Raw genomic sequence first — 27,626 nt, forward strand, 5'->3', positions numbered from 1 at the left:
GTTATCAAAGGAAGGGGAGAGACAGTGGGTACAGCCATTCCCTGCATTCAGTCTGTTCCTCTCTTGACCTCAAAGGCATGGGGACCTAGAAGAGAGTAAATCTCCTGGCTTCTCAGCCAGGACCACGTTCTCTTCCCGCTGTGTTTGCTGAGCAGAGTGAGTCATTTCGGTGGGGAGGAGGAGGGACTGACTGTACCAGGAGTCATAACCAAGCCGCTGGGGCATGAATCAGGTCCTGTGAGGTGGGAAAGCCCCACAGGTGACTGCCATGCTCTTTCCCAGCGTCGTCTCCCTCCTGAAACCCCAGCTGGGTAATCTCTCTGTAGAATCCCTTTCCTGTGAGTAGTCAAGCACCTGGAGTAACATGCAAGGACAAAAGTAAGGCCTGTTTTCTTCTCAGTTCATGGGGCAGAAGCGCATGGAGCTGAAAGGTTTTTTCATTTGCTATTTAAAAAAAATCCTTTCTTTTCTTATATTAGGATTGTTCATACTAGAACAACACCTCAGTTTACTTTTATATCCATTACATGTGGTTCCTTCCCAAACGGGAATCTTCTTATAGGTGAAGTTGAGAAAGCATGAGATACTGATGCAGCCTTCTGCCATGCATTTGTTTGACCGTGAGCCTGGGTCCAGTGATGCTTTTGATTATGTTTTTAAAGTTCACTTCATCTGTAGTGATATGCACTGTTAACTGTGCAGCTTGGCAGATTCAATCCTGGGTGTAACTAGTACCCGCAAGCAGGTGTAGGCCGTTTCCAACACCTCCTTCTTCCCTTTTACTTAGCTTCTTTCCTCAGTCCAGGGGAGCGTTTTAATGACCTCTCCGGCAAACTGAGTTTGCTAGCTGTTGGATTTCATGTAAATGGAACCGAGTGAAGTATAATAATTTTTCATGTTGAATGGTATTTTGGGGAGATGAATCTGTGTGTGGTTATCTATTCCTGTTAGTCCAGTGTATTTGAACTACAAGGACATCTGGAAAAGACATTTTGGGTTAAATCTTAAAGTGCTACCTAACATTACTCTTTTTCACTCTATTTAAAGTCAGGTATTTGGGGGCTTAGTTATTTTTGTAATCTCATCAGTAGCTCACACAATGCCTTCACCTATAATAGGAAGTTACTAAGTGGGGAGGGGGGGCATGTAGGAAAAGGGATGAACTCACGGCTCAGTATATAGAGATTCAGATTTTAATTGCTTTGCTCTCTGAATCCAAACTCAAAGTCATTTTGCATGCTATCCCTGAGTGAGCATGCTGCTGGTGCTCTTGTATGATAACACTCCATCAAGAAGAGCATGCGGGTTTGTTCCTTCTGCACAAGAATGCCAAGTTTAATCATTATTTTTTCCAAAAGGTCAGCACTTACTGGTGTTTCTTGACTGAGGCATGTTTTAGATGGCTATTCTTAGCCTCATTTGGTAACTGAAGAGCTCCAAGAACCCAAAACTAAAACGGGCCCATGCAAAGGGAAGGAGCAGCATTCAGTGTTGGCCCCAGATATTCGATTCCACAGTATTTGTCCAAGCCCATGTGTTCCCAGTTCTCAGAGAAGTTATTTGGCAGCCATGCCGGTTTCCCTGAAGTGTGACTCATGATTTCTTGAGTCTGGTTTACACTATTAGTCATTTACTGCCTGAGTTACAGAGAGGCCTAGGAGCTGCCTGAATCAAATGGCTACCCCCATCCACACACGCTCCACCTAGGGCTGTGTTGGTTCCCACTTCCTAGCGGGGCCACACCCAAGTCTGAGGAACCAATTCGGGCTTTATGTGAGAAGCATTGAAGGACTCAGAACTTACTATTAGCCCAGCAATAACCCTGAGTGCCAGTTCTGCTGATATTGCCTGCCGCCCAGCACATGCCCCCATGGACCCATACTCCTTTCTTGGAAGTGTTTTTTCCTCAGCTTAGGTCCACTGGTCCTCTCTATCTCTTGTTGGTATCTTCTAATTACCTTCTTGCCTGGAATCCTTGTCCAGAGTGATGCTTCTTGCCTCCTGCTTGATTAGGGAAGGCCAGATAGGGGCTGCCTATCTCAGTTCCCCTTTTTGGATTTAATAGTTTATCCTGTATCCCAGGTCCCCTCTTTACCAGCTGCACCGGTGGTTCCTGAAATTTTGGGTTCAGATATCTACCAGATTGCCATTTTATTTTCATTGTCTTTCCTCAGTCAGGTTCTGGCTGTTGTGTGTGAGATGGTGAAGAGAGTATGAGAGGGAGGCTGAGCCTCAGCTTGCCACCTGAAGAAGACCCTGTGCTTACTAGGATGTAGGGAAGCCACATACCTCCTGGACATAGTGGAAATGTGGCTCTGGCAGCAAACAGGTCCCCTGAGAAGCAGCTCCCTTGGACCTGGTGACCTTGAGCTGCATGATTCTGAGCAACCTGAGAAAGACATGCTGGTGTGGGTTGCTGCGGGTGCCTTATCCCAGCCCCTGCAACTGAAAAGGCTCTCCTCTGCATTTTATACTGTGATAAATAGACATTTCCTCAGTCTCTGGGAAAAGCCCTGTCTAGTCAAAAACCACTGTTATTCAGTAAACGATTTGGATCCAAAAAATTCTGAAGGACTCTTGACTTTTTCTTACCCTCATGGAGGCTGATGTCATTCCTTAGCGAGTGTGCCCGGTGTCTCCCAGGTTTGGGTGACTGTTCTTCCGGGTGGATTTCCTCCTGTATCTTCCTGGCTCCCCCCCCCCCCCATCCATCCTTGGGGGTAAGCCTTGTTCCTTGTGGATGGTCTCCTCTGCCCTGCCTGGATTCTGAGGGGCATGGTGAATGAATTTGGGTATGAATGGGAGTCTGTGGGAAGGGCAGAAAGGTCTTGTTTGTTTTAGGAGAGGAAATTAGCTATGTGTGGGCGAGTGCACAAGCAACATCCCCTGACTGGATAGAACTGAGACATACATGGTCGAGTTTGTGTGTGTGTGTGTGTGTGTGTGTGTGTGTGTGTGTTCAGGTGGGTGGGTGGGGGTGCTGCTGGGCCAGTTTTTAATTAAGAAAGTGGTCAATTTTATGACTAAGTAGTCTTTAGGGTTCATCGTCAGACTTCTGTTAGAGCAAGTATTTGTGTGACATGTCATTTGTTTTACTAAGTTTCATGTACTTTTACATACGAAGTTCTAAATGGACAATGACAAGTCCGTCCTCTCTAGTTTTGTTTCTGCTGCTGTGATAAAAATACTGTGACCCAAAGCAACTTAGTGGCAGAGAAAGGAGTTTACTTCAGATGTAATTCCAGGCTTTAGTCCATCGTGGTGGGGAAGTCAAGGCAGGAACTTCAAATAGCTCGTCATGTCACATCCACAGTCAAGAACAGAGAGAAATGAATGCTTGCATTTGTGTGTGTTCAGCTTGATTTCTCTGTTCTGACACAGTTCAGGACCTGTTAGAGAATGGTGCTGCCCATGGTGGGCTGAGTCTTCCCATATCAGTTAAGACAGTCTCCCACAGACATGCCTACAGGCCATCTCAATGTAGACAACCCTTCATCAAGACTGTTGCCAGTGATTCTGAGTTCTGTCAAGTTCCTGTTTGCAGATGGAGATTAACATAAAGACTCACAACTGGCCAAGATGCATCGAGTAAGAAGCTGTGGATGATCAGTTCTAAATGGGACATCTGTATCACACCCCCTCTTTGCTGAATGGCCATAGTGTTTAAACTGATGGCTTCTCACTATACCCACAGATTAGTGCATCTCCCAACCCTTATCAGAGAAGCTTCTATTTGCAGTAGATGGAGATTAACACAGAGACTCACAACTGGCCAGGGTGCGGAGAGGAAGAGGCTGTGGAATGATAGTTCTAAATGGGACGTCTGTATCACACCCCCCTCTTCCTAAGGATCATTCTGGAAGAAGGGGGAAGAAAGATTGTAAGAGCCAGAGGTGGTGGATGACTACAGTGTAACAGTGTTTTCTGGACACAGTAGGACAGTTGCACATAGGAAATCTATGAGACAGCCTGCGCAAGACCTGTGTAGGCTTAGGCCAGATAAAGTTCCAGCATGCAGGCAAGGGTGTGTGTGGACATCAGATACTGGCAGTTGATAGTTGCTGGGAGGGGAAGAGTTAGTTTTTTTTAAGGGTGTAGCCCCTGGTGGGTGGACTACCCTCTTGTGAAGGTCACACATCTAAGGGTATATGGGCAGCAAACAATGTCCTTGGCAGGTTAACAACAACAACCAAAAAGGAGGATATGAAGTTGGGAATGGGGGAATGGATCTGGAAAGAGTATGGGATGTTTATGATCAAAATACAGGGTATGAAATTCTTAGAGAACTAATAAAAATGAGGGGAAAAAAAAAAGAAAAAGAGTTCTGGTAGCTTCTGTCCTTTGGAGCCCAGCAAGTGGCTCTTGTGGGATCATACTTGAGACCACCTTTGTGGGCAAGTGCTTCTCATTATTCCTACGTTCTGGTAGTAGAGTGACTTCAGCTGCACAAGGGGCATTGGAAATGAGACTATTTCCTCTGAACCTTTGTAGTATCTTGTAGTGAAGTCATTAACTATTCCAATGTACTGACATAAAATTTAATATACTGTTTAGTTTTTAATATAAAAATCAGAAGCATAACATTTTTTATTGATTTGTCATATTAAAAACAAAGTTTAAATTGATTTTTCCCCTCCTTCCTCCTTGAGTTATTGTCAGTGGCTCTTTTAGAGAAAATACCCTCCTAGCATCAATCTGCTTTTTCATTGTCTTCCTGGCAAATGTGTTTTAGATTTCTGTCTAGTATAAAGCAGTGGGAACAACTCATTAGGAGGCTTGTCTGATGCTGGAATCCCTGAATTGCAAAATGACTCTGTTACATAGACCTTGCAATCTTAGTAAGCTGTTGACTTTGCAGAGATTTTCCTTCTTCTCATTTTGAAGATGAAATGAGTTAATGCATGTCCATGGCTACAGACCCTGAGGCTAGCAGCTGTTTCTGTTGGCCTGATAATGTAAATCTCATGACTTCAAATCAAACTATTGTAATATATAAAATAGCTTCATTATAGACATTCATTGAATGGGCTCACAGCTAATTACTCTGCCTATAGAATGAATCTGTTAATTACACTTTTGCATAGATTCTCTTGGGTGGGATTCCAGAAGTTAGATTGACATTTTAGTAAGAAAAAAAAAAGCCCAAGATTATTAAGTTGACAGTGATAGCATATGGTGCATTAATATTACTAATAAGCATTACTTGTGTTACCGAATTAGGGTCTGGAAATACCAAGAGGGAAATTAGCTTAAAACACTGAATTGCTAAGTCTGTCTGTGTGTAAGCACACAGTACATCTTTAATTGATTTTTATTCCTCTGGTGACTTCATTCAGTTAATACTGGGGCTCACTGTTCTTAATGTTATGGTAGGAATGAATTAAAATGAATATATTCATTTACCTTCTGCAGTAAATGATTCTGATCAGGACCATTCACCAGCAGCTTTCTTTGAAAGCAGTGAGGGACTGAAACCCAGGGGAAGTTTGTTTTGTGGTTTTTGGTTTGCTCACACTTTCTCAGCCTAATCCCTTTTTGAGTTCTTCAAGATTTTTTTAACCTGGGTCAATAGAGTGCTTGAAATATTTCTATATTTGAGAATTCAAGTCAAAATAAGCATTGCCACAGGGAGAACAGAGCAGTGGGCTGAGGTCCTGGGGCCTGGGAAGAGGAAGCTGAACAGTGGCCTGTAATCATGTGGAGGTAGATATACAGGCAATCCTGTTGGATTTGGGGAGTCACTTCTTATGAGTTAATTATGCACTTAATGATCACCAAATATAGACTTGTTTCCTTATGAGTGTTTGCAAGTAAACAAGGCAGTGTGGTTGGTCTGACTGTAGACTAGATGATGTCATCTGGTTCAGACCCATCAGTTCATCTTTATAAGGAGGTCCTTTAGCCCAAGACTGAAGCTTGTGTTCCGTGCCTGGGTTCAAAAGGCTGGAGATCACTCGGGAGGCAGAGGCAGGTGGATCTCTGTGAGTTTGAGGCCAGCCTGGGCTACAGAGTGAGTTCCAGGAAAGGTGCAAAGCTACACAGAGAAACTCTGTCTTGAAAAACCAAAAAAAAAAAAAAAAAAAAAAAAAAAAAAGGCTGGAGATGTAAGTGGAGGGGGCAGCGTACTCAGTGTCTGCCATGAGCTCCCTTTTGGTTTGCAGTACCCACTCCTGTCTCTTTTTAGAAGACTCAGAGTGTTAATCCTAAGGTGAGCCTTACCTTCGTGACCTCATCTGATCCCACTTACCTCCCAGAGGCCCCAGGGAATCCCATCAAATTGACAGCTGGGATTTCATGATGTGAAGCTGGGTAGGATACAGTAGGTCTATACCATCTAGTTACAGATATAAGCATAAACAAATAGCAGTATAGCTACTTGAGTAGCTAATATCCTGGCATCTTAGTCTTTTTTTATTTCATTTTGTTTGGGATGTGGTCTCATGTAGCCCAATCTGGCCTCAAACTTCCTATGTATTGTAGGCTGGCCTTAAATTCCTGATCCTTCTGCTGTGCCTTTTCGAGTGCTAAGATTACAGGTGTATGCCACCATGCCTAGCTTAAATTTTATTTTTAAATGTATATTATCTCATTTCTATTAATTTTATTAATGGTTTGAAAATTCCTGCTAAATTCTCCCTGGGCGGAAGGCAAATTGAATAGTGTAATGAATTAATAAGAGGAAAAACCCAACCATGGGTAAATACTGTTATGAGGTCATCCTTTTCCTGATGTTCATTTATGATGGAGCTGGCTTCATTTTGTGTCACTGTGGCTCAGTTAGGGCAGATGTATCAAGTTGGGAGGGCATCGGTTGGATGGACGAGGGAACTGAAGTGCAGAGTCACCCTGTTACATCTAACACCGTCTTGTGACTTCATTAGGAAACATATGTAGGCAGTTAGGCTGCTCTTTCTTCTGTGTCTATAGAGCCCATATGAGCTAAGAACAAGAACCTGTGAAAACAAGAACTTCTTAGAAAAACAAAATTAAAGCAGGAGTTGGGCGTTAATAGACCTGCAGGACTGTGGAAGATCCAAACACAGGGTCGAGATACACTGTTATGGCAGATTGCCATCCAGTCAATCGTAGAATTCGCTGTAGGTCACACTGTACCCCCCCCAGCCTATTGGGGGCACATGTGTTGGTGGAGTCAAAGCTGTTCCCCCATCAGATTGACGCCATTCCTCAAGTTGAATGGTAGCCTTGATGTAGCATGTCACGCCTCCCAGGTTCTCACCTCCTCTAAAACTCACCATCATATCTGCTAGTGGCACCATGTAGGACTTTGGGGGAACATAAAATGACAGGGTAGATATCAACCTGCTTTGAACGACTTAATTGCGGACTAATGTAGAGAATCATCCCAGTGGCTGTATGTCTTAAGCCTGGAAGGTCTGGTAAATAAAATAATGTGGTTTGAACCAAACTCTGTTTCCATTTCAAAGAAGCAGAACCCCAATATGCATAATTAAAAAAAAAACATTGTTTTATTAAGATAGTGCTACCCCACAGGGCATTTCTCCATCCTGTCATGCTTATGAAACATTCAGAGATAGTTTTAGGTTGTACTCTGTCTTGTTTTGAGTAATTCTTCTGAGATATTTATTTCTTTATATTACAATCTGTCTTTTTGATTTTGGTCGATTAAATATTCTGCAACTAATAAAGGTTTGCAAATTCAGAAAATTCCTTGGAGAGCATTAGAACTCTTCTCATTCCTGAATGTGCTGCTGAACAGTTGGAATTGAGTGTTTATAAGAACTGATGTGTGTGTGTGTGTGTGTGTGTGTGTGAGAGAGAGAGAGAGAGAGAGAGAGAGAGAGAGAGAGAGAGAGAGAACGCACCACCTGTGAGTGGGCATCCTTGGATGCCAGAAAAAGTCGTCGGACCCCCTGGAGCTGTAGGCACAGGGTTGTGAGCTGCTGCCTGGTGTATGTGCTGGGAACTAAACTGGGGTTCTCTGGAAAAGCAGTAAGCATTCTTAACTGCTGAGCTATCTTTCCAGCCCTCTCTCTTTTTAAGGCAGGGTCTCATGTAGTTCAGGCTGGTTTTGAACTTACTAAATAGCTGAGGATGGCCTTGAACTCCTGACCTTTCTGTCTCTACCTTCCAAGTTGTAGTAATGTATGGGTAGAGAGATAGGCATTTGGAGTTTGATACTATGCCCATTTAGCCAAGTAACAATAGTAGCTACACTCCTGGGGCCTGTGAGCTCTTCAGCCATGGGTTCTTGGCCAAATTTACAGTGCCAGATATGGGTTTCCTCCTGTCTACAAGGCCTTAAATCCAATTAGAAGGTGGTTGGTTACATCTATAACTTTGGTGCCAGTGTCACTCTAATGGATGTGTCTTGTCGGATTGGTCATTACCATGTACTTTGAGAGAGAATGCAAATGATTAAAACTGATACTCTGTTCTCCATTCCTTCTTGCCCGTTCTCCTGTCGTTTTTGATTATTCATAGTGTTTTAAACTTGTATTTTATTCGGATTATCTCTTAGAGGCCTTCAGTCACCTCATATGCTTTGAAACTTTGTTGCTTTAGGAGCATGAAAACTTATTGCTGAACTCGGTGGTACAGGCCTATAACTTCTACACTTAGGAGATGGGGCAAAGAGGGTGAGGTGTTCAAGTTCATCCTTAGCTACCCAGTGAGTCTGAGGCCAGCCAAAGTTCCTCGAGATACTGTCTCAAACAAAACAAAACAAAATACATTGTGAGCTTGAAAAGTAGAGTTTGGGAAAACTTTCTGTGGGTCTCTTTTGGGGCTGGGTGTGTGGTGCACACCTTTGATCCCAGCACTTGAGAGGCAGAGGCTGGGGGATCTTTGAGTTAGTTTCAGGCCGACTTGGTCTATACCACAAGTCCCAGAACAGCCAGCACTACATAGAGAGATCCTATCACAAAGAAACAGACAAAAACCAAGGACCTCCCTTGGGGTGAAGGACACAGGGCCTCTACCAACTTTGTCATTTTCGGCATGTAGACAAACAGAAAGACTGTTGAGACAATTCAGCGACTAGAAAGCTGATGGAATTTTATTTCTTTTACTTCTGTTTCCATAATTTTGAAGTTAAATGAAATGCTTGAAATTAATTTTTCCTGGAGACCTAGATTTACTGTGAATGTAACAGGAGACAGTGTAAAGAGTTTACGGAGTTGTTTATGCAGATAATTTAGTAGTGACCAGAAAACTATCAGTACAAAAACCTGCATTTCTGAATATTAATCATATTTTTCAGAGTTTAAGTGAGCTTTTTAAACAACCATTTTCATGAAGAATTGCCATTGCGTCTTAGGCAGGGCCCCTACTGAAGTTTGGATGGCCCTCAGTGTTCTTCAGTGATGCTCATTTTGCATTGTGGAGGAGTTTCATTGCCCAGGGCCCATAACTGTTGGAATTTGGGGGGCAATTTACTCTTCTGTTGAACCAAATAGTTCCCATGTTTTGCTGCGGTTCAGAGCTAACAGTATGGATGTGGAAGGCTAGCATTTAATGAGATGTTTCGGGGTTGCTGCATGACCAAAATACTTGACCGATAACAGAAGGTTTCTCTCGGCTCACAATTTCAGACAGCTTTCAGTTCCCCTGGAAGTGAGGGCATATCACAGGCAGGGGTGGCTCCATCTTTGACCACAGGAGCAGATGCTAACAAATGATCACATGACACAGACAGGAACTAGAGACCGTGGCTGGGACAGGGGTGGGAATAAGCTTCAAGGGTTTGCTCCTAGACCCCTGCCTCTATCATCCTACCCCGGATGTCTCACAACACAATAGTACCAGAGCCTTCAGACCATGAAGCTTCTGTGGGGGACATTGTAAATGTCAATCATAGCAGGCATCTATTTGAGTTTTTGTACTTTATTGTATTGTATTGTATTTTGCACATGGCGATTTAGTTATTGGCATACTTAAAAATGGATATATGAGTAAATACTGACTCTGAGGAACAAATTAGTCAGGCTATGACTTTTACCTCCTTACTTAATCGTCTCTTGGAATTTGTGGAAACTGTCACACAGAAGGAAAATGTCATGGTTCCTCCCTCAATTTGGGTGTTGATATCTTTGTTTTTCGACTTCCTTGAGGCACAAAATTACCATTGAAGTTTTCTTGCCTATTCTGGGTGTAGAATGTGACATAACGTTGTTTTAATAAGGGCTTATTGTGTCTGTTTATTTTCAGACTGCACACCCATCCTTGTTCTGTGGAAGATGTCTGCTTTCTTGAGAGTGAGATGTCCATTAAGACTCTCCCATGTGGGGTGGGGGGTCAGGGAACAGTTTGTAATTCTGGCTGTTCGGTATCACCTTTGTTAAGTTGCCTGTGTATCACATTGCCATTGGATGGAATAAGACTATTCGGAGAAAGGAAAATTTGATGGTCCCTAATGTTTGTCAACATTTGGTTTTGAAGTAAAAATAAAGACTGTTTAACAATCCCTATAGTAAGGGCACCAATAATCGGGATGGATTCTTCTACGTGGAAATACTCTGCTTACAGCTGCGGGAGGGCTGACCCCTGTGGATGTCCTGCCCTGCGTATCACGAGATATAAGAGCCTAACAGTAGCTTTGTGACCGTGCCCCTCCTAAAGTTCTCTAGGCTGATTTCACTGTTGGAATGCAACTATGAGACATAGAACTTGAGGCCACAGAATTAAAAGAATATTTTCTTGCGTGTTTTAAAATTCTCTTTTATTTGTTTTTTAAGTCAGTTTCCCTCTTTAGCCAAAGTTGGTCCTCGTCTCCCAGTTCTCTACCTTCAGCCTGGAATTGTAGGCATATGTCATCAGTCCTGGCATAAATTTACATTTTACTTAGCTTGTTACTCATATAATGTTGGGATATTTCTCTATAGCAGGTAGAAGGTATGTCTTTTGAGAAGGACATCACATCTGAGGAAAATAAATGTAGTTTTAATGGTTTTCCTCATCATGTAGCTCCCTACTAGGTTTTCTCATTTGAAATCAACAGGAGTCCAAACTTTGATTTTCTATCATCTCCCCTCAAGCCCTAGCCATTAATCCCATTGTCGGCAGAGAAAATAAAATTCAGAAATCCTAAACATACAAAATTATTCCTTGTTGGAAATAATTTGAGAGTAGCATGCAGATGCCATTAATAACAGTGATATAAAATTAGAGTTCAAGGAAGAGACACAAAAGATTAAAAATTCTAAGTATTAGCCTTATATCTACATAAGTTAGAAGGTACAAGATATCATTAAGAACCTGGATTTAAATAACCTCATTTAACAAGGACTTAAGGTCTCAATGCAGGATGATATATAATTACAGTGCTTTGCCCAAGTTATATAAACATGTTAGGTTACTTTGAGCCAGTTATTACTCTTGTCTTGGGTAATCACCAATATCCCAGCTCCCCTATCAGTGAACCGTGGGATTTGGATTAGATTATGTATCTGAGAGTCCTCCCAGCTTGCTGATTTCATAACTGTATGTTGATAATGCCTGTAAAGAGGCTGGAGAGTTTTGATTTATGCTTTGGGCTTGCAAAAGCTCTTCCAAAAGGTTCTGCAATCTATGAAGGAGAGTCTTGATGGATGGGTGCTGGATAGAAAGAAAGAAGGCAATAACGAAAAACCGTCAAGCTATATAATTTGAAGGGCCTGGGAGGGGAGGGTTACTGGGAACCTGAATCTGTACTACAGTTGTGTACACCTCCTGCAGGTGGCCACGAAGTTTTGGAGAGAGGAGGATGGAGATGTTGTTGGCCATTATTGCCAGGGGAGGCAGTGTCGTTATGCCTCTGTATCTTGAAGTTGGCCACCTGCCTATCCAAATATTGGGGAAGAGCTGTAGCATAGACAGGAGAAGACATCACCATCATTATTCATAAACAACACAGCACCACAGCTATTTACATAGCATTTGCATTGGCTGTCAGTGGTCTCCAGATGATTTGCAGTGTAGAGGAGGCTTAATAGGTCACATGTAAACACTACGTGATTTCATATCAGAGCTTGAGCATCCATGGTTTGGGTATCTCTTGCAGTTGCTAGGTGATGTCTGACTGCTCAGATCCATGTCTTTGGCCCAGTCATGATTGTCTTTCTTGTGCTGTCAAAGACCAGAGACTAGACTAGGAATCAAGAGAAATTGGATGTTTTTTTTACTATGATCCCCCCACAAAATGATCTCTGAGGAATCTTGGTGGAAGTGGGTTTACTGTGGCCTTGTTTGTACATGTTATTGCAGTGTACTGAGGACTGTGGAGACCACTAAGAAAAGAAGGGAGGGACATCAACCTGTGTTGGCAGACGCATACCCAGTTGTATCTCTTCCTTCGCTAGCCTTTGAATAATGGCCTTTTGTAGTTCACTAAGAGCACACTCAGGCCTTGCATTTTAATTATGGTAAACACTAAAATATGGAAGTCTATGAACAGCTGATTATTAGATTTGAGTACACAGACCTGCTTGAGTTGGTTTTTGTTTCATGGAATGCCCATAAGGTGGATAATTATACTAGTAGTCATGGTGATAATTATAAGACTATATCAATAAACCAGTCTTTAACAGCATGGACTGTGTGCTGGGTTCTTTTCTGGGTACGCTTCTCAGTGGTTCCTCATGAGGATCTTGGTGGGTGTGTACCACTGTCATCTCCTTTCTGTGGGGGAAAAAAAAAAGCTGAGTCACAGATCCCGTAACTTGCCAACATCACATAACTTACAAGGGACTGATCTGACACCTGAACATAGGACCTCTGGTTTCTGATGCCCTGATGTTCACTATTCACCACTGTGCTGTACCTCTCCTGGCAGAATGGGACGGGTGGGAGTGGGCAGTTTGCTGAAGGTTTTGTAGGTACTAACAACTGCTTGATAGAACTATTAAGGAAAAAAAAAATTTATATATATATACCATTTAAAAAATTACATTTATGCCGGGCAGTGGTGGCGCACGCCTTTATTCCCAGCACTTGGGAGGCAGAGCCAGATGGATCTCTGTGAGTTCGAGGCCAGCCTGGTCTACAAAATGAGTTCCAGGAAAGACGCAAAGGTACACAGAGAAACCCTGTCTCAAAAAACAAAAACCAAAACCAAAAAACAAAACAAAAATTACATTTATTTATTTACTTTCTTTTTTCTTCTCCCTCCTTCCCTCCCTCCCTCCCTCTCTCTCCCTCCCTCTCTCTCCCTCTCCCTTTCTCCCTCCCCCCCCCTCTCTGTCTGTCTCTCTCTCTCTCTCTCTGTGTCATGGATGCATACTTGCCACAGTGCACACATGTGGAGGTCAGAGGACAACCTTGAGTGGGGAGTAGGTTCCCTCTTTCCACTCTGTGGGTCCTGGGGGAGCAAATTCAGGCAATCAGACATGGTGGCAAGACTTTCTACTCACTGAGCATCTAACACTCCAGCCCCAGAGCCCATTTTTATTCCCATATTTAAGTTTGATTTTTAGACTATAATGTAAGTATATTATCATTCTGGTATTTTTTTGTTTGTCATTTGTTTATTTATTCTCTGAGACAGAGTCCCTAGAGCTGGAGCTTCATACTGGACATGAACTCCTGGTCTCTCCTGCTTCCTCCTCCCGAGGCTAGGGTTACAGGTGTTCCACATCCAGATGACTGCTTTTTATCAAATGCTTGCCACACTTTGGTAGAGAATGTAGTATTTAACCTTTTCACTGGAAGACCTATGATTAAGCGCGTTGTGAACAATTCCCCAAGTAACAAATGAAAACCTAAGACCTACCGATTAGTTCATAATGAGCTAGAAACCTGAATTATGCAGTGTATTCGGGTGCCTGAAAGTGAAGTTTCCTGGCTCGGATGTTTTATTATGTGTTTTCCTCTGAATGGCAAGTCATGAAACAATCATGTTTTTAAAATAACTGTTCAAGATTTGACTTAACGTTTTACTGCTCTGTTTTATAATTGAGACTAAGCTAGTTTTTACTTAAAATTTCCCCACATAATAAGTACCTCTTTCTTATAGTGGTGAATGCTATCAAATCAAGCCATCAGTTTTACATTTTAACATGTTCAAATTGTCAGGATGTCTACTTATTAGAAGATTCTCAATTTTATGAGTACCTGTTCCTGTAATTTATGCATGTAATTCCATTCCTTGCCTTCCTTCTCTTTTTTATTCTAATCCCACATGTTTAATCTGCCGGTCACCTTTAACCCTGGTCACCTTTCCACTTAGAAAAGACTGGTCCCACTACAGCTTTGTCCTCCAGGAAAAGCAGGACTGTGGTGGGGGAGGTTGCCATGGATGCTGCTACGCTGCTCCATGGGTATTGCCTGTAAGGCCTTACCTTGGAATCGCAGGCTTCTTCATGTAGGAAGAGCCATCCCAAAGAGAACAGCAAAACCAGTCAGGTGGTGTGCTTGCCTGTAAACCCAGCCCTGGAAGACTGAGGCAGCAGAACCATGAGTTTGAGGCTAGCCTGGGTTGTATAGTGAGACCCCATCTCAAAAACACAACATCAAAACAAAAGCATAGAGAAATAAACCCCAAACAGTGTCCTCACCAGTAGAGACCATAATGGGGTAAGTGGCCTGGGCACAGAACAGGTGACTTAATGCCAGTGTTTGTTGAGGGCACATTGGGATTGGGATAGTGTGTCATTGCACTGTGTCACCCACATGACTCCATCTGCCCCTGGGTATGTCTCCTTGATGTTATCACAGGTCTCATTATGATCATGGTGCCATAAAACTGATCATGTACCTGAAATGTGATCAATCACACACACACACACACACACACACACACACACACACACACACACACACGAGATAAAGGATCACCATGCATTGTATCTCCAGCCTCATTAACCACCACCACAGCATTCATTTCAGATTCCAGACCACATTTACCTATTACCACATTTGGGGTAATTTATTTTCATATCTGTCTGTCTTTTGTTGTACTGGTACCTTAGATAGGCTCTGTTTTCCACTTATTGGATTGTGACTGCTGTTAATCATTACAGAATCTTATTATTACTGCCTGTATATAAATCAAGAAAGCCAATTTGATTTCCAGCACTCTAATGTGGTAAAACAAATTTGTGAATCCAGGAAGTTTCTTCTGTACCTGTAAGTAACGGAGAGAAAATAAATGTGGGCACAGACGCTAGCTATTATAATCATCTTTTGACCCCAGCCACCCTTTAAATAGCCCAAGTAATGACTGTTTGATATTTATTATAAAGCATATTAAATTCCTTGATTAACCGAACGATTCATTCCTCTTTTTTTTTTTGTTTCATGTAGCAGTGAAAATAGATTGTTCTATTATCATTCTTGCTAGGAAACTTATAAATGTATTTTAAATTGGAGATATATTCATATATTACTGGGGGTACTGAGCAGAAAACAGTTCACATTTGAATGGCAGGCGCAGGATTATAAATTCCCTTCCTACTGAATATTAATCACTGGCTCCATATGGCTGGTGGATAAAGCTCTGAGAGGCAGCCTAGAGATGTAAATTCCTACCCCATCATGAACTTTATGTGATTTAGTTCACTGTTTAAAATTAACTGACTGACCTCCGGATTATTAAAATAAAATAAAATAAAAAAATAAAGATTCTTTCTGGGAAGTCCAAAGGGCCAAAGATTCTCAAGAAGGGTTGTGCTTCCTTTTCTCCTCTCCTTGGTCCTTCTCCTCCCTCCCTGCTCTACTGATTTAATTCGAAGTGAATTTGGCTCCCTCTACCTCTCTCATCCATGCCTGCTTTCCAGGGGCAATGCTGTTCACACCCCTGGCATTTTAGAGTCCCCTGCTCCAGGGTACACCATGACCCCCTCCCTGTTCTGCGTCTGTGGCCCCATTCCTCGGTCCTGATTCTGGGCTTCTGGAATGCATTCGGTGATTGACTGCTCACAGTGGAGCTCATTACCACCCCTCCCTCAGCCACACATCCCATCTGGTTTTCCCTTCCCTTTGAATGGCACCCACTGTCTACCCACAGTGTTCCATTTCCTCTTCCTCCTCACACCCCTGCTTCCTCTTTGTGCATATCCTTTTTACATTCTGCCTTCCCCATGTTCTCAGCCAGGATCCTGCTCTCTCCCAGGTGACCACATCTTGGTTTGAATTTCATTTTGCCGACTTGTTCCAATGTGCCTTTCTCCGCTCCATTTCCAGATTTATCTGTCCAGAGCAGGGGTATGAATGTGTCACCCTCCTGGATTTACATGCCGTAAGTGGGGAAAACCATGGACTATGATGAAATGTGTGGGAATGACACAAGTAAGCGTTAATTTACCAGGATTATACGCATGCTAATCAGGATCCCAAAGGGGCTTCGCTGAGAAAACTGGAAAACTAAATTGATTTTTTCCCTGTAAATCAATCAAGTGAGAATTAAAAAAAAGAGAGAGAAAAGAAAAAAGAAATGAAGTCTTGAAAATACTTACTGTTGTAAATCAATCAAGTTGAGAATTTAAAAAAAAAAGAAATGAAGTTTTTGAAGTGAAAATGCTTATTGTTGAATTCAGCCTAGCTGCCTGTGAGTTGTGTGCTCTTGGACAGTATCTATAATTGTCTCTCAAAAGGATTATGACTGATAGTAGTGTTAAATGATTTCATATGCAGCACAGGGTCTGGTACATAGTTAACAGTTATTTTAGTAAAGTGGAAACACAACTAGTCACGCGCACAAGCATACATGTTCATAAAGTATGTAAAGATGGAAGACCGCGATAGTGCTTATCTGTGTACAGAGCGGTCATGATTGTTTATTTATACTTAACACTCTCTGTAATAATTATTTGTTACTTTACCAAGTAAAAACAAGAAACAGAAAAAAAAATCTTCCTTTAACAATTATTTGTTACTTTCCCAAGTAAAAACAGTGTCTTCCAGAGGAGAAAGCCACATTCCTGCATGTTTCATGCCAGGCTCCTCTTGCCTTATTCCTCTTCAGCCCCTGACCTTCTGCCCGACTTTGTGGTCACCATGACTTTTGACATACTGTCTTGTGGGAGCCCATTTTCAGGTTCCTCGTAGCTTTACCCAGCAGGTCTGCATGGAGAGGATGATTGGACCACGGGCCTGAGTGCAGGTGTCTGGGATGGTCTGCACTTGGCTGTGCTGGGGGGAGGTCGTTTGCTCCACTCCTTGGCATTCCTATAAATACCCTAGGGCAGAGACAGTGGAGGCCTGATGGATTAGGATCCAGGCCCTCTCGAGGCTATCCTGTATTTTCTATCTTTTTCTCTCTCTTCTATCCTTCCAACTAATATTTCCTGCTTCTCTTCCTCAAGAGTACTCTGGGGGAAATGTGGGGGTGGTGGGTAGCCCCTCCACATTGTGTCCTTTGTCCACACAGGTTCCTGCCTGCCCTTGCTTGTTCATTCCTCTTGTCTAGGTTGTTGCCACTGCCCCTTTAAGACCCACCTTGGCATCTCTCCTGCCATCAGGTTGAGCATTAGGACAGCTGTATTAAAAGTGTCTGATTTGTATCTCATTACCCCAGTGGAGTGCTTTCTTCCAGTGTGGGGATTTTGCTAGAAGCTGGAAATAAAACATGATTTAGTTGCCGACCATGCCTTCCGTGTTGCTGACAGCTCTAACAGGAGGAGAGGGCATGTGATGTCGTGAGGGCAATAAATGCCATGGGATCTCTGGTGCAGCGCCTCCAGAGGGAGAGAAGGAAACAGAGGCTCTTGGGAAAACATTTGGGGTGGTGTGTTTCCTATTTCTATTCAAGAGATGATATTTAAAGGACTGACCAGCTGTTTCCCCGAATAGGTAACACAGAGCCAGGGAGGTGTGCCCAGCAGGACTTTTGCATGGGACAAAGGCAGGTCATGGGAGAATGGGCCGGAATTCAGAATGGCGAGGGGGCTGAGCTGGAGCTGGGTTCTTCTTGGTGCTCAGCATGTGGCAGAGTCTCAGGAATGTTCCAACTGCGTAGTATTTGTCCTCCTGGTGTCTAGAGTGGGTTAGCAGTTTGAGGATTCCCACAGGTTCTATACAATACCGTCTGTGTGTGTCTGCATTTGAGAATTTTCCTAGGGGAAAGGTTTTTGCATTTTACCAGATTCTAATGGATCATGTGTGAAAAGCCAAGAACTATTGTTTAGGGGGAAAAAAAGCAAAAACAAGTGCATGTGTGTGCAAAGGCGTGCAAATGCGCAAGACACACACACACACACACACACACACACACACACACACACACACACCCTCTAGAAATGAGTGATAGAGGGGCACAGCATAGGGATGGTTGGAGGATGCATTGGCTCCAGCTGAGCTTGGCAGGGGTGCCCTTGATGCCCACTGGGCAGGCCCTCACCTGCTAGAACTCCACAAAGACTGGCCACAGTCATGCTCCGGATGCTGGCCCTAGACACCTTTTCCAGTTCCTTCAAGCAGGCTAGTTGTTGCCTTTTTATTTGCTCCAACTAAGCTGTGGCAGTGTTCTTCCCGACGGCTCTCTAGGGCAGGAAACATGGGGTTGAAGAACTGGAGAGAGAAGAATGGAAGTGCCCATGTTTTATTCGGAGATGACCATGTAAAGAGCAGGCAGGCAGGCAGGCACTACAAGCATGGTTCAGTGGTGGCTGTTTTCCAGCATTCAAGACTGAAGTAGCATGACCTTCCCTGGAACAGAGTAGGTCCGCTTCTGTTGAACTCCCCAGCCTTTAGGATCCTGCCCAGGCAGATTCCTCACCGTGCAGACCTAATAGCCCTCTGCATACCTTTGCTCTAGAGCATGCTGGACCTCAGCAATGTTGTTCCTGTTTCTCTTCCATCAGGGCCAGAGTGGCTTATTGCTGATGTGACTTTGAGCTTTCCAGCCTGAAGGTAGTGAGTTCAGTTTATTGAGCACAAAGGAAGCTCCGGACAGCTGGAGAGGCTCTGGTATTTGGCTTTAGTAAGGCAAAGAGTGCTTGTAAGGGAAGGAGGCTGATCTTAGCAAAGATAGGAGCTGCCTTTCCATAGGGAGGGGCTTGGTTCAGTGTGGATCTGATGCAACTTCTGATGCTATCTGCTTGCTAAACAACGTGGGGTAACTTCAAGTCCACATGTAGAACAAAGGTCCTGGGATAGACCTGGACGGCCTTGTTGGTCCCATTGGACATCTGGACTGTCTGGGGAGCGCCATGGTCACCACTCTCTGAGTCAAGTGGCTGTCAGAAGTATAACATTGTTTGTTGTTTTTTCCAAAGCTTAGGAACTAGCCTGGCACTGCGTTCAGCCCTGCTAGGGTAACAACAGACCGTGAGGGCTCTCAGGAGCCATGATAGTTAAAGGAATGCAAGATTCCAAAACAGGATTGTCAAAAAAGGAAATGCAAGCGTCTTGATGGGTTTTCTGGTATTCACGAGGTCACCGACCCGTAGTGGTGAATGTTTTTCTGTTATTGAGGAACAAAGAATAGGAAAATTTCCGTGAACTTTATTACAAGGTCTTCATTGGGGTCAGTTAGAAAGTATGTAGAACATTTTCCTGTGCTTCTGTCCTAGTGACTGTTATGCTAATAACATTTCACTGATGCTTTTTTTGGATTAGACGCTCCATTGAACAGGAAGTAGAAGGAAGCTTATGTTACAGCTCGATCATCTGTTAAGAACAGCTCAGAACTTTCCAGGAGGGAAGCATTATTATCTCCATTTTTGGGGTCACTGAGACAAACAGCATTCATGATAAATGGCAGTCCTTTGTGTGGCATCTGCCTGAGTTTGTGTGACTCTAAACATCTTGCTTCTAGTTCATCTGCAACTATGGGGAATCCAGTGTTCCCTGGGGCCATCTCTGCACCTTGTCCTGAAGACATTCACCATCTTCTGAGAACAGCTGTTCATGATCCGGTCACTTACGTGTTTGTCCAGAAGAAACCTATCAGTTGGAGACTGCTCAGCCTGGCTAAGACATGCTCAGTGGTACAACAGGTCTGAAATGCTTGCTTTCAGGCGTAGAGAAAACGAAAAGAAGGAAAGCATTTCCTTATAATAAAGATAAAAGTCCTAATTCACATGGCACACGTTTGGACCGTCACTGGCAAGGCAAGGACAGAAAAAGTGATAGGCAGTGTAGAGTCCATCAGGGTGGGAGCAAGGTCAATCGACTTTGATCTGGATTTAACCTATTGATCATAAACCCTCATACCTCCCACCTCAGCTGTGCCACGCCCCTTTTTATCTGCAAGTGTTGAATAGGTAAGCAATTATAGAAAAATCGGAAATTATGGAAATCTGCAAAAACCACAATAACAAACATTCCCACCCCCTAGCGTTACCTGCCAAAGAGAAGCTGGACATTCTTTGGCAAACTGTCTTCTTGTGCCTTCCAAAGGCCATTTGTAGGTTCATGCAGTTCTCTCCTGCTTTTTCACTTAGCTTGCTCTATTAGAATTCCCTCCGTTTATTTTATTTCTTCCATTGTGATAGCATGTACTTAAGTTTATCATTTTAACCATTTTTCTAATTTCCATAGCACTAAGCATATTCAGTTAGGCAACCATCACCATTACTTAGTTCTGGAACTTTTCATTATCTGTATTCTACATCTGTAAAAAGTGTCTCTCAAAGCATACTAAATAGCTGAGTGATATTCTGTCGCATATAATTTACTATGTCCTATATACCTGTGGATACATAACAGATACTTATTTTGTGCTCACTGCCGTAGTTTATGATTAAGGTAGTAAAGAAAACATGGTGTCTGGGTGGCTGGCGCAATGGCTTGGCAGTCAAGGGCACTGGATGCTCTCGAAGAGGAATGGGGTTCCATTCCAAGCTCCCACATGACGGCTCACAACTGTGTGTTACTCTCGTTCCAAGGGATCTGCTGCCTTCTTCTGGTCCCACTGGGCACCTGCCATGTTGTGTGCTGCACAGACTGATGCATAAAGTATCCATACATATAAAAATAGAAATAATGTTAAACACATTAAAAATGTAGTGTTTGTTCTACAGGACCTTACAATTCAGGAGGGAATGGGCAGTTTGAGTCTGCAGCGATGCCGGCCCAGGGCCTGTGGGGTCATATAAACGAGGGGAATTTGACTTGAAGTTTCATTTATGAGATCACTCCTTGGTTGTCTCGAATCTCATGCATCAGTTCTTTGCTTTCATAAATAATAATAATTATTATGGGCTGTTTATTCATACAAATCTTTGGCTGTGTTTCATATTTAGCCTTTGTTTTCTCCCTAAAGGAATTCTTGCCATTTTTTCCCCCTTTTTGTTTTTCTCCATCAGTGTTCCACTGTGTAGCTCTGGCTGGCCTCAAAGGTGCCACCCTCCCGCCTCCGTCCCACAATCGCTGGGACTGTAGGCATCGTCTCCTGTGTCTTTCTATGATGGCATTCACTTTCCTTGTTAAAGACTTATCTCCACTGACCAGTGCAGACACGGGTCACGCTGCTGAGTGCCATCCTCAGTCTTTTGTGCCCCCAGCCCACAACTCCTTTCAGAGTGTTCCCTACATCTCAGCTTCTTCTTTCATTGGAAAGTTTCTGTTAACTCCGGGAAAGTAACCCAGTACATCTCACTCAGTTCATTTGGTTGCTTTGGGTCTTGAGAAGTCCTACACACTCTGGTGATACAATAAATGCAGGGGCCTGTCCTGGATCGAAGAGAACAGCTTTCTAGATAAAGTATTACTCCAAAGAGCAGAGATATTACATGGGCTTCTGATGTATTCATTTTGTAATGGCTGAGATAATGTTTAGTTGTTAAAATGGACCTCCAAATGCACATGCATATTGGTGTTAGTGTAAATATGTTTTTAAAATATACAAGCAATCTTCCTTTGAAGGCCAAATTTACAGGAGAAAAGAGTGTGGATGTGTAGGTCGTGGCTTGCCTGACATGTGGCAAGGCCCTCGGCTGTACCTCCAGCATCACACGCATGGGATGTTAGCATTGCTGACTTAGACAAGGTACCGTCATCCTCACTTCTGCAGAATGACACCAGCCACAGGACCAGGGGTTGTGACAATTAGAATTAGAGAAAGGACTTGAGATTCAGTCGGAGGCTGTGAGAAGTGTTGAACAACCAGGAAAATCCCAGGTTTAAATTCTAGACAATTTCTGGTAATTCAAATTGCAAAACATTTCACTGTGTTATCAAGCCCTTTCATTTAAGAGTGGAAAGAATGATTCCTCTTGTCAGTTTTTTTATGTTGGCAATTCCATCCGTAATTAGAAACCATTGACGTTTTCATTATGAAAATGCCTTTCCTGAGTTTAAAGCTGGAACCACGAAATTCAGTTGTTTAAAACTCAGTGACATTAGCCCATGCATTTACTTTTCTGTAAAAGCAACTTAAAATTGATTTGGGGCGTTCTGAGTTTGACAATGTCCGTTTGCTCACGTGTCATAAATGGCTTTGAGAGTCGGTGCAGCCCACTGAAGAGTCTCGGGGTGCACGTCTCCGTACGCACGTTAGTTGAGTCTGTTTTTTCTTGGCTTGTATTCATTAGCTAGGGCAGCTGTAAGAGCATCACAGAGCAGGCCATTAAGCAAGAGATGTTTATTTTCAGATGTTTATTTCCTCACAGTTCTGGAAGGGCCTAGGTCAAGGTGTCAGCACTCCTGGTCTCCTGGGGTCAGTCCCGTCCCAGTCCCTGTTCCCGTTCCCCCCCCCCCCCACACACACACAGCTGCCCCCTCTGTCCCTGTGTGGTTTTCCTCAGCACGGGCACACACACCTGTTACCTCCTGCAGACAGAATTCCTCAGTTCAGGACAGCAGTCTGACTGGATTAGGCTCCACCCTAATAGCCTCATGTTAGTTAACATAACTGTTTCCTTCAAGGCTGCGTCTCCAAACGGTCCCCTCCAAAGAAGCTGAGGAGGGCTAGGACTTGGGCATGGGGATTTTGAGAAATCCCAGTTTCCTTAAAATCTATTTAAAATAGCATCGTTTTGTTTCATAGGGGGAGATTAGTATAAAGAAGAAACCAAAAAATAGCACTCTGCCATGTTGTTGCTGCCTCTTATTAAGGGGGCTGGGGGACAAGTAGATGAAAAGTAAGTGAAACCTCTTTGAAGGAGAGTGAAGGAAAAACAGTCCTCTCTCTCTCTCAGCCCTTGCCTCACAAGTAACTGCTGATGTTTGCACTTCTCATTTTTATGTTGAGGCTGGATGCAGTTTTCTCCATGTGTTAATGTGTCATAGGGACTCATCCATGCGCGGACTGGCCTGAAATGCTATGTAGCAATCCATCCTGTGTGTGTGTGTGTGGGGGGGGTTCACTTTGGTCATCTATTAGTGGGCATTTAGGCTGTTTCCAGGGCCACGCCCACTCCTAACTACCCAAGTGGAGAGCTGTACTCCCTTTTAAAGCCTAAGATGGAAAGAACCACTTAATAAAGTGAGTAGGCCTCTGCTTTGGATGAAAACAGTCTTTGTTTTCAGCTTCCTGTTTACTGTTGGTGAGGGCTGTGTGAACCTCTCAGCCTCTTGGAAGAGGCCCACACAAGGCAGGGAGGGGTTTCCCTTGGCCACTGAGGTCATCTCAACCCTCAGCCCTGCCCAGGAATAGGAGTCTGTCTGAGGCACTAGCAGGAGTGCCCAGGTGCAGTGAAGTCAAATGGCCTTTCTTTTAAGAATGGCTGTTGCCTGTGACTCCCTTCTGCCTGCCCCCAGCCTCTGCCAAGGTGGCAAGGAGCCAGCTTTCTAATGGAATGTTAGCAGCCTCAGCACTCACCAAGATCTCAGTACAGGCCAGGACGGCCAATAGCTCCTGAGGTCTGCAGACCCTGGAAGCCAACCCATGTGGCTTGGATGCTGAGGGTAGAGCAATGCTCTGCTTGGTCCGGGGTTTCCTACCCTAGCCCCTTAGCCTCAGGTATCACTGCCATTATTTTATAAGCTGCACCATGGTGTGGATGCTCTTTTTGTTTCTGCAAATGAGTCTGTCTCTTAGAGGTGTTCCTCATTTCTGGCCCCTGGAGAGTTCATTTGCACCTGGGACTTCTGAAACACACAGGGCCAGTGTCATATTTACCCAGCTGTGAGAAGGGCCGAAAGAGAACAGCCTTCTTCTAAAGCAGCCTTTGGCTCCCTTCATGGTCCCAAGGAGTCCCCGAGGTGGCTTGTGTCTCACTGATGTGTTAGCACTCCGGAGGCTCCGATTTTGTGGTGCTGTGGACTCGTGCACATGGGCTTGGGTGCAGGAACGTGTAGTTCAGCACCAGATTGAAAGGGTTGTCTGCGGGGTTTCTAATTACTGTTTGTTTGGTTCACCAGTGCCTAATAAGTGGATTTCAGTAACCTCAGGAGTGAAGAATGCAATGCTCATGTTACAGGCAATCATGCAAGTCAAACTCTACCCAAGGACTGCAGAGCACACACTGTGGAGTCATTGTCAGGGAAGCATGCCATTGGATTTTAAATTTAGAACAAGAGCAGTTTGGAACTTTCCTACCTGTCTCGCACCGACATGAAGGACATACACACCTGAAATCAGCTACCGTGTGCAAACCCATTGAAAACTCACCGGTGGTTTCTGGTGTTCGGTTTTCTTTTTAATTTAACAGGAGAAAGGGAGGGAGAGACTGACCAGTTTTCTTTTTAATTTAACAGGAGAAAGGGAGGGAGAGACTGACCGGCTTGTCTTCCTTTCCTTCCCTTCTCCCGGCCATCATTGCCCGAATAGGAAACCAAAGCACAGGTCTGGAACAGTAGGTGTCAGTACAGCTTGGCACAAGCTTGGGAAATTTCAGATGTCTGGGACCTGATCCCCACCCCTAAGATGCTGGTTTACTTGTCTGGGATGCAGTCTCCACTGGACTTTTAAGAAGTTACCCAAGGGAATTATTATGTCCCAATGTTGAGACACTGGGGATTTGAGCGGTCGCTTCATGAGGTAAATCTCAGCCCTGGTTACATATTGGCGGCACCTGGAGGTTTTGGAGAAACCCTGATGCCCACCCAATAAGACCACATTTCTGGAGGAGGGAACTGGGTTTCTGAAGCGTCCCTGGGCAATTCTGGTGTGCAGCAAATGTCTGGCCAACTGACTGACTAACTGACCTAACTATGTCATAATATAAGGAAAAGCGAGATCCAGGAAATTGGAGTAGCTTGGTCGAGGCCAGACCTTTGTGGCAGAGGCAGGCCTGAGACTCAGGTCTGATGCCTCTTCTGGGCTTTCTGTTGCCCAGCTCCAGGCCTTATGTTTGTTTATTGTATTTATTGATACCTCCTCATCCTTCAGGTGATGTTCCTGACTCCAGGAGGCCTTTTCTGGCTCCTCATTCTCTCCTACCATCCGGTCTGGGTAAGATCCCCTCGGTTGTGTTTGAAGAGCACGTTTACCTAGGGATCCCCTCACTTGCGTGGTCAGTTCGGGAGCACGGCCCCTAACGTTCTTGTGCACTGTGTAACTGGATGGTATGCGTTAGGTCCTAGATACCATTTGTTGAATTGTAGTTCTCTAACTTTTGGTTAATTCCTCAGTCCTCATGTGTTGCTAAAAATAATCGCATTCTGTATACTAGCTCTGACAGCTAAGTTTATTTCCTGTGACTTACTATGTTATGGGTCAGGATCCTCTGTGTGTGTGTGTGTGTGTGTGTGTGTGTGTGTGTGTGTGTGTATAGCTGGGGGGGGGGGGGGGCATTGTTTGGCAAGAGAGTGTTAATGGTAATATAATGAAAACAAGATTTTGGTGACCTGGCATGTAGCTCAGGGTGCTTTGAATAGCGTGCTGATGTGATGAAAGCGAAGTTATCTGATGAAAATAGTATTTCGTGGGAATGTGATTTAAATCATCTCTGTGTTCATGCTGAATATATAACCCTGAGAGGCCACAAGCCAAATAGCTGAACTAAATTCCTTGGCTTCTGCATATGCAAGTTTTCTTAAATGATGAAAACAATGCATTTTCCTCTGTCGTTTTGGGTATTTAGCATGGCGGTTTTTCCTGGGAAGTCATTGCCTGCTCGGTGTGCCTGTGTTTCCTGGTTGTGGCATGGTTCCTCCATGGCCTGTTGGTGGCCGTGATGCTCAGTGTGAACATGATTCATAAAATGATTGTCATGGGTGGAAGTTTCAGAGTTTAACATTCTTTGAACCAGGACTGCAAGCTTCGGCAGAGTTGTGGGTAGATCCTAGGATGTTAAGATGTTGAAGAACAGTGGCCAATGTGCATAGACCTACTTTGAAATCTGCAGAAGACATTTCACAGGTTCCTTGTCCACAGAGACTGTCACAACTCTGGGTGTGTGTAAGCAAAACCGCCACAAAGTCAGGGAAACAATTCCAAAATATACTCCTAGAAGTGTTAGTTGAAAGGAACAAACTGACTTGGAGATAAATGCAAACCATTTTTGTTCTCGTGTTTTCTGAGGCAGGTTTTCATGTTGCAGGTTGCCCTTGAATTCACCATGTCTCAAGAATGTCTCTCAACTCCTGATTTTCCTGTCTTTACTTCCTTTGTACTAGATCACAAGTATGGGCCACCACACCTAGTTCCAAACTGTAAAATATTTTCATATTGAGTATTTTTTTACTAATGTAAAAAATGCATTTTTCGCCGGGCGGTGGTGGTGCACGCCTTTAATTCCAGCACTTGGGAGGCAGAGACAGGTGGATCTCTGTGAATTCGAGGCCAGCCTGCTCTACAGAGCGAGATCCAGGAAAGGCACAAAGCAACACAGAGAAACTCTGTCTTGAAAAACAAAACTAAAAATAAATGCATTTTTCATCACTTTTAAGACAAAAATCTCAAGAACAATTCCTACTAGATTTTTTTTTTTCTTACATTTTGGATGAAGAATTTAACAGACCAGTAAAAACCTATTGATGAGTAACTAACTTTTGCTATCCAAACTTCAGAGACATGGCTGCATTTTCTAGAAATAAAAAAGAAGAGAGAAATTAATGTATTGAGTCTATAAGGTACAATGTTCCCATCTAGGTCACACTATTGATCTTCTGTAACTGCCCTGCAATTTAGGACTTAGGTTTTACAAGGACACACACACACACACACACACACTCAAGCTCACAAGGGAATAGAGCTGGAATTTAAACCTAAGTCTTTCTGATTTCAAAGCCCTATGACTTTGGCCCCGTGTTGAGGTCTCCAAATAAGACTGCTTATTAACTGTAATCATTTACTGTCCTGGTAGAAGGGCACCTGCTTTAGCTCAGTGTTTCTTAACCTGTGGGTCCCAACCCCTTTAGAGGGTCAAATGGCCCCTTCACAGGGGACACCTAAGATCATCAGAAAACACAGATATTTATGTTGTTATTCATAATAGCAGCAAAATTGCAGTTATGAAATAATAATGAAATAATTTTATGGTTGGGGGTCACCACAACATGAGGAGCTGTATTAAAGGGTCACAGCATCAGGGAGGTTGAGAACTGCTGTATTATCTTCTTGGGTTTTCTATTAAGCATTGGTAAGTTGATGAGATGACAGTTGTTTGAGAAGTGTGGAGAAAAGGGACATCACCATGGGAATGTGAATTGCCAAGCCATTAGGAAAAAAGAGCATGGTGGTTCGTGAAAAAGTTCAAAGTAGAACTTCTGTACTATCAGATAGCCCGGTTTCTCTTATGTACCTGGAGGAAATGAAATCAATATTTGTGTCTCCATGGCCTTTGAGGCATTAGTCATTGTAGCCCAAGTATGGAAATACCTGTCTATTGATGATAAATGGA

General features: G+C 43.6%; 1 protein-coding gene across 2 annotated transcripts in view; it reads left to right on the forward strand.

Moving 5' to 3' along the window:
- Ano6 (anoctamin 6) overlaps positions 1 to 27,626 on the forward strand; it is a 177,135-nt gene that overhangs the window by 12,442 nt on the left and 137,067 nt on the right. The window contains exon 2 of one of the 2 annotated variants that reach the window (XM_036208650.1): positions 25,172 to 25,234. The exons of the other annotated variant lie outside the window; for it this stretch is intronic. Coding sequence (XP_036064543.1) covers positions 25,172 to 25,234 — 63 coding nt within the window. The remainder of the gene's footprint in view (positions 1 to 25,171; positions 25,235 to 27,626) is intronic. 2 annotated transcript variants of the gene reach the window in all.

Source organism: Onychomys torridus, chromosome 16 (assembly GCF_903995425.1).
Source record: "Onychomys torridus chromosome 16, mOncTor1.1, whole genome shotgun sequence".
Lineage (NCBI taxonomy): Eukaryota > Metazoa > Chordata > Mammalia > Rodentia > Cricetidae > Onychomys > Onychomys torridus.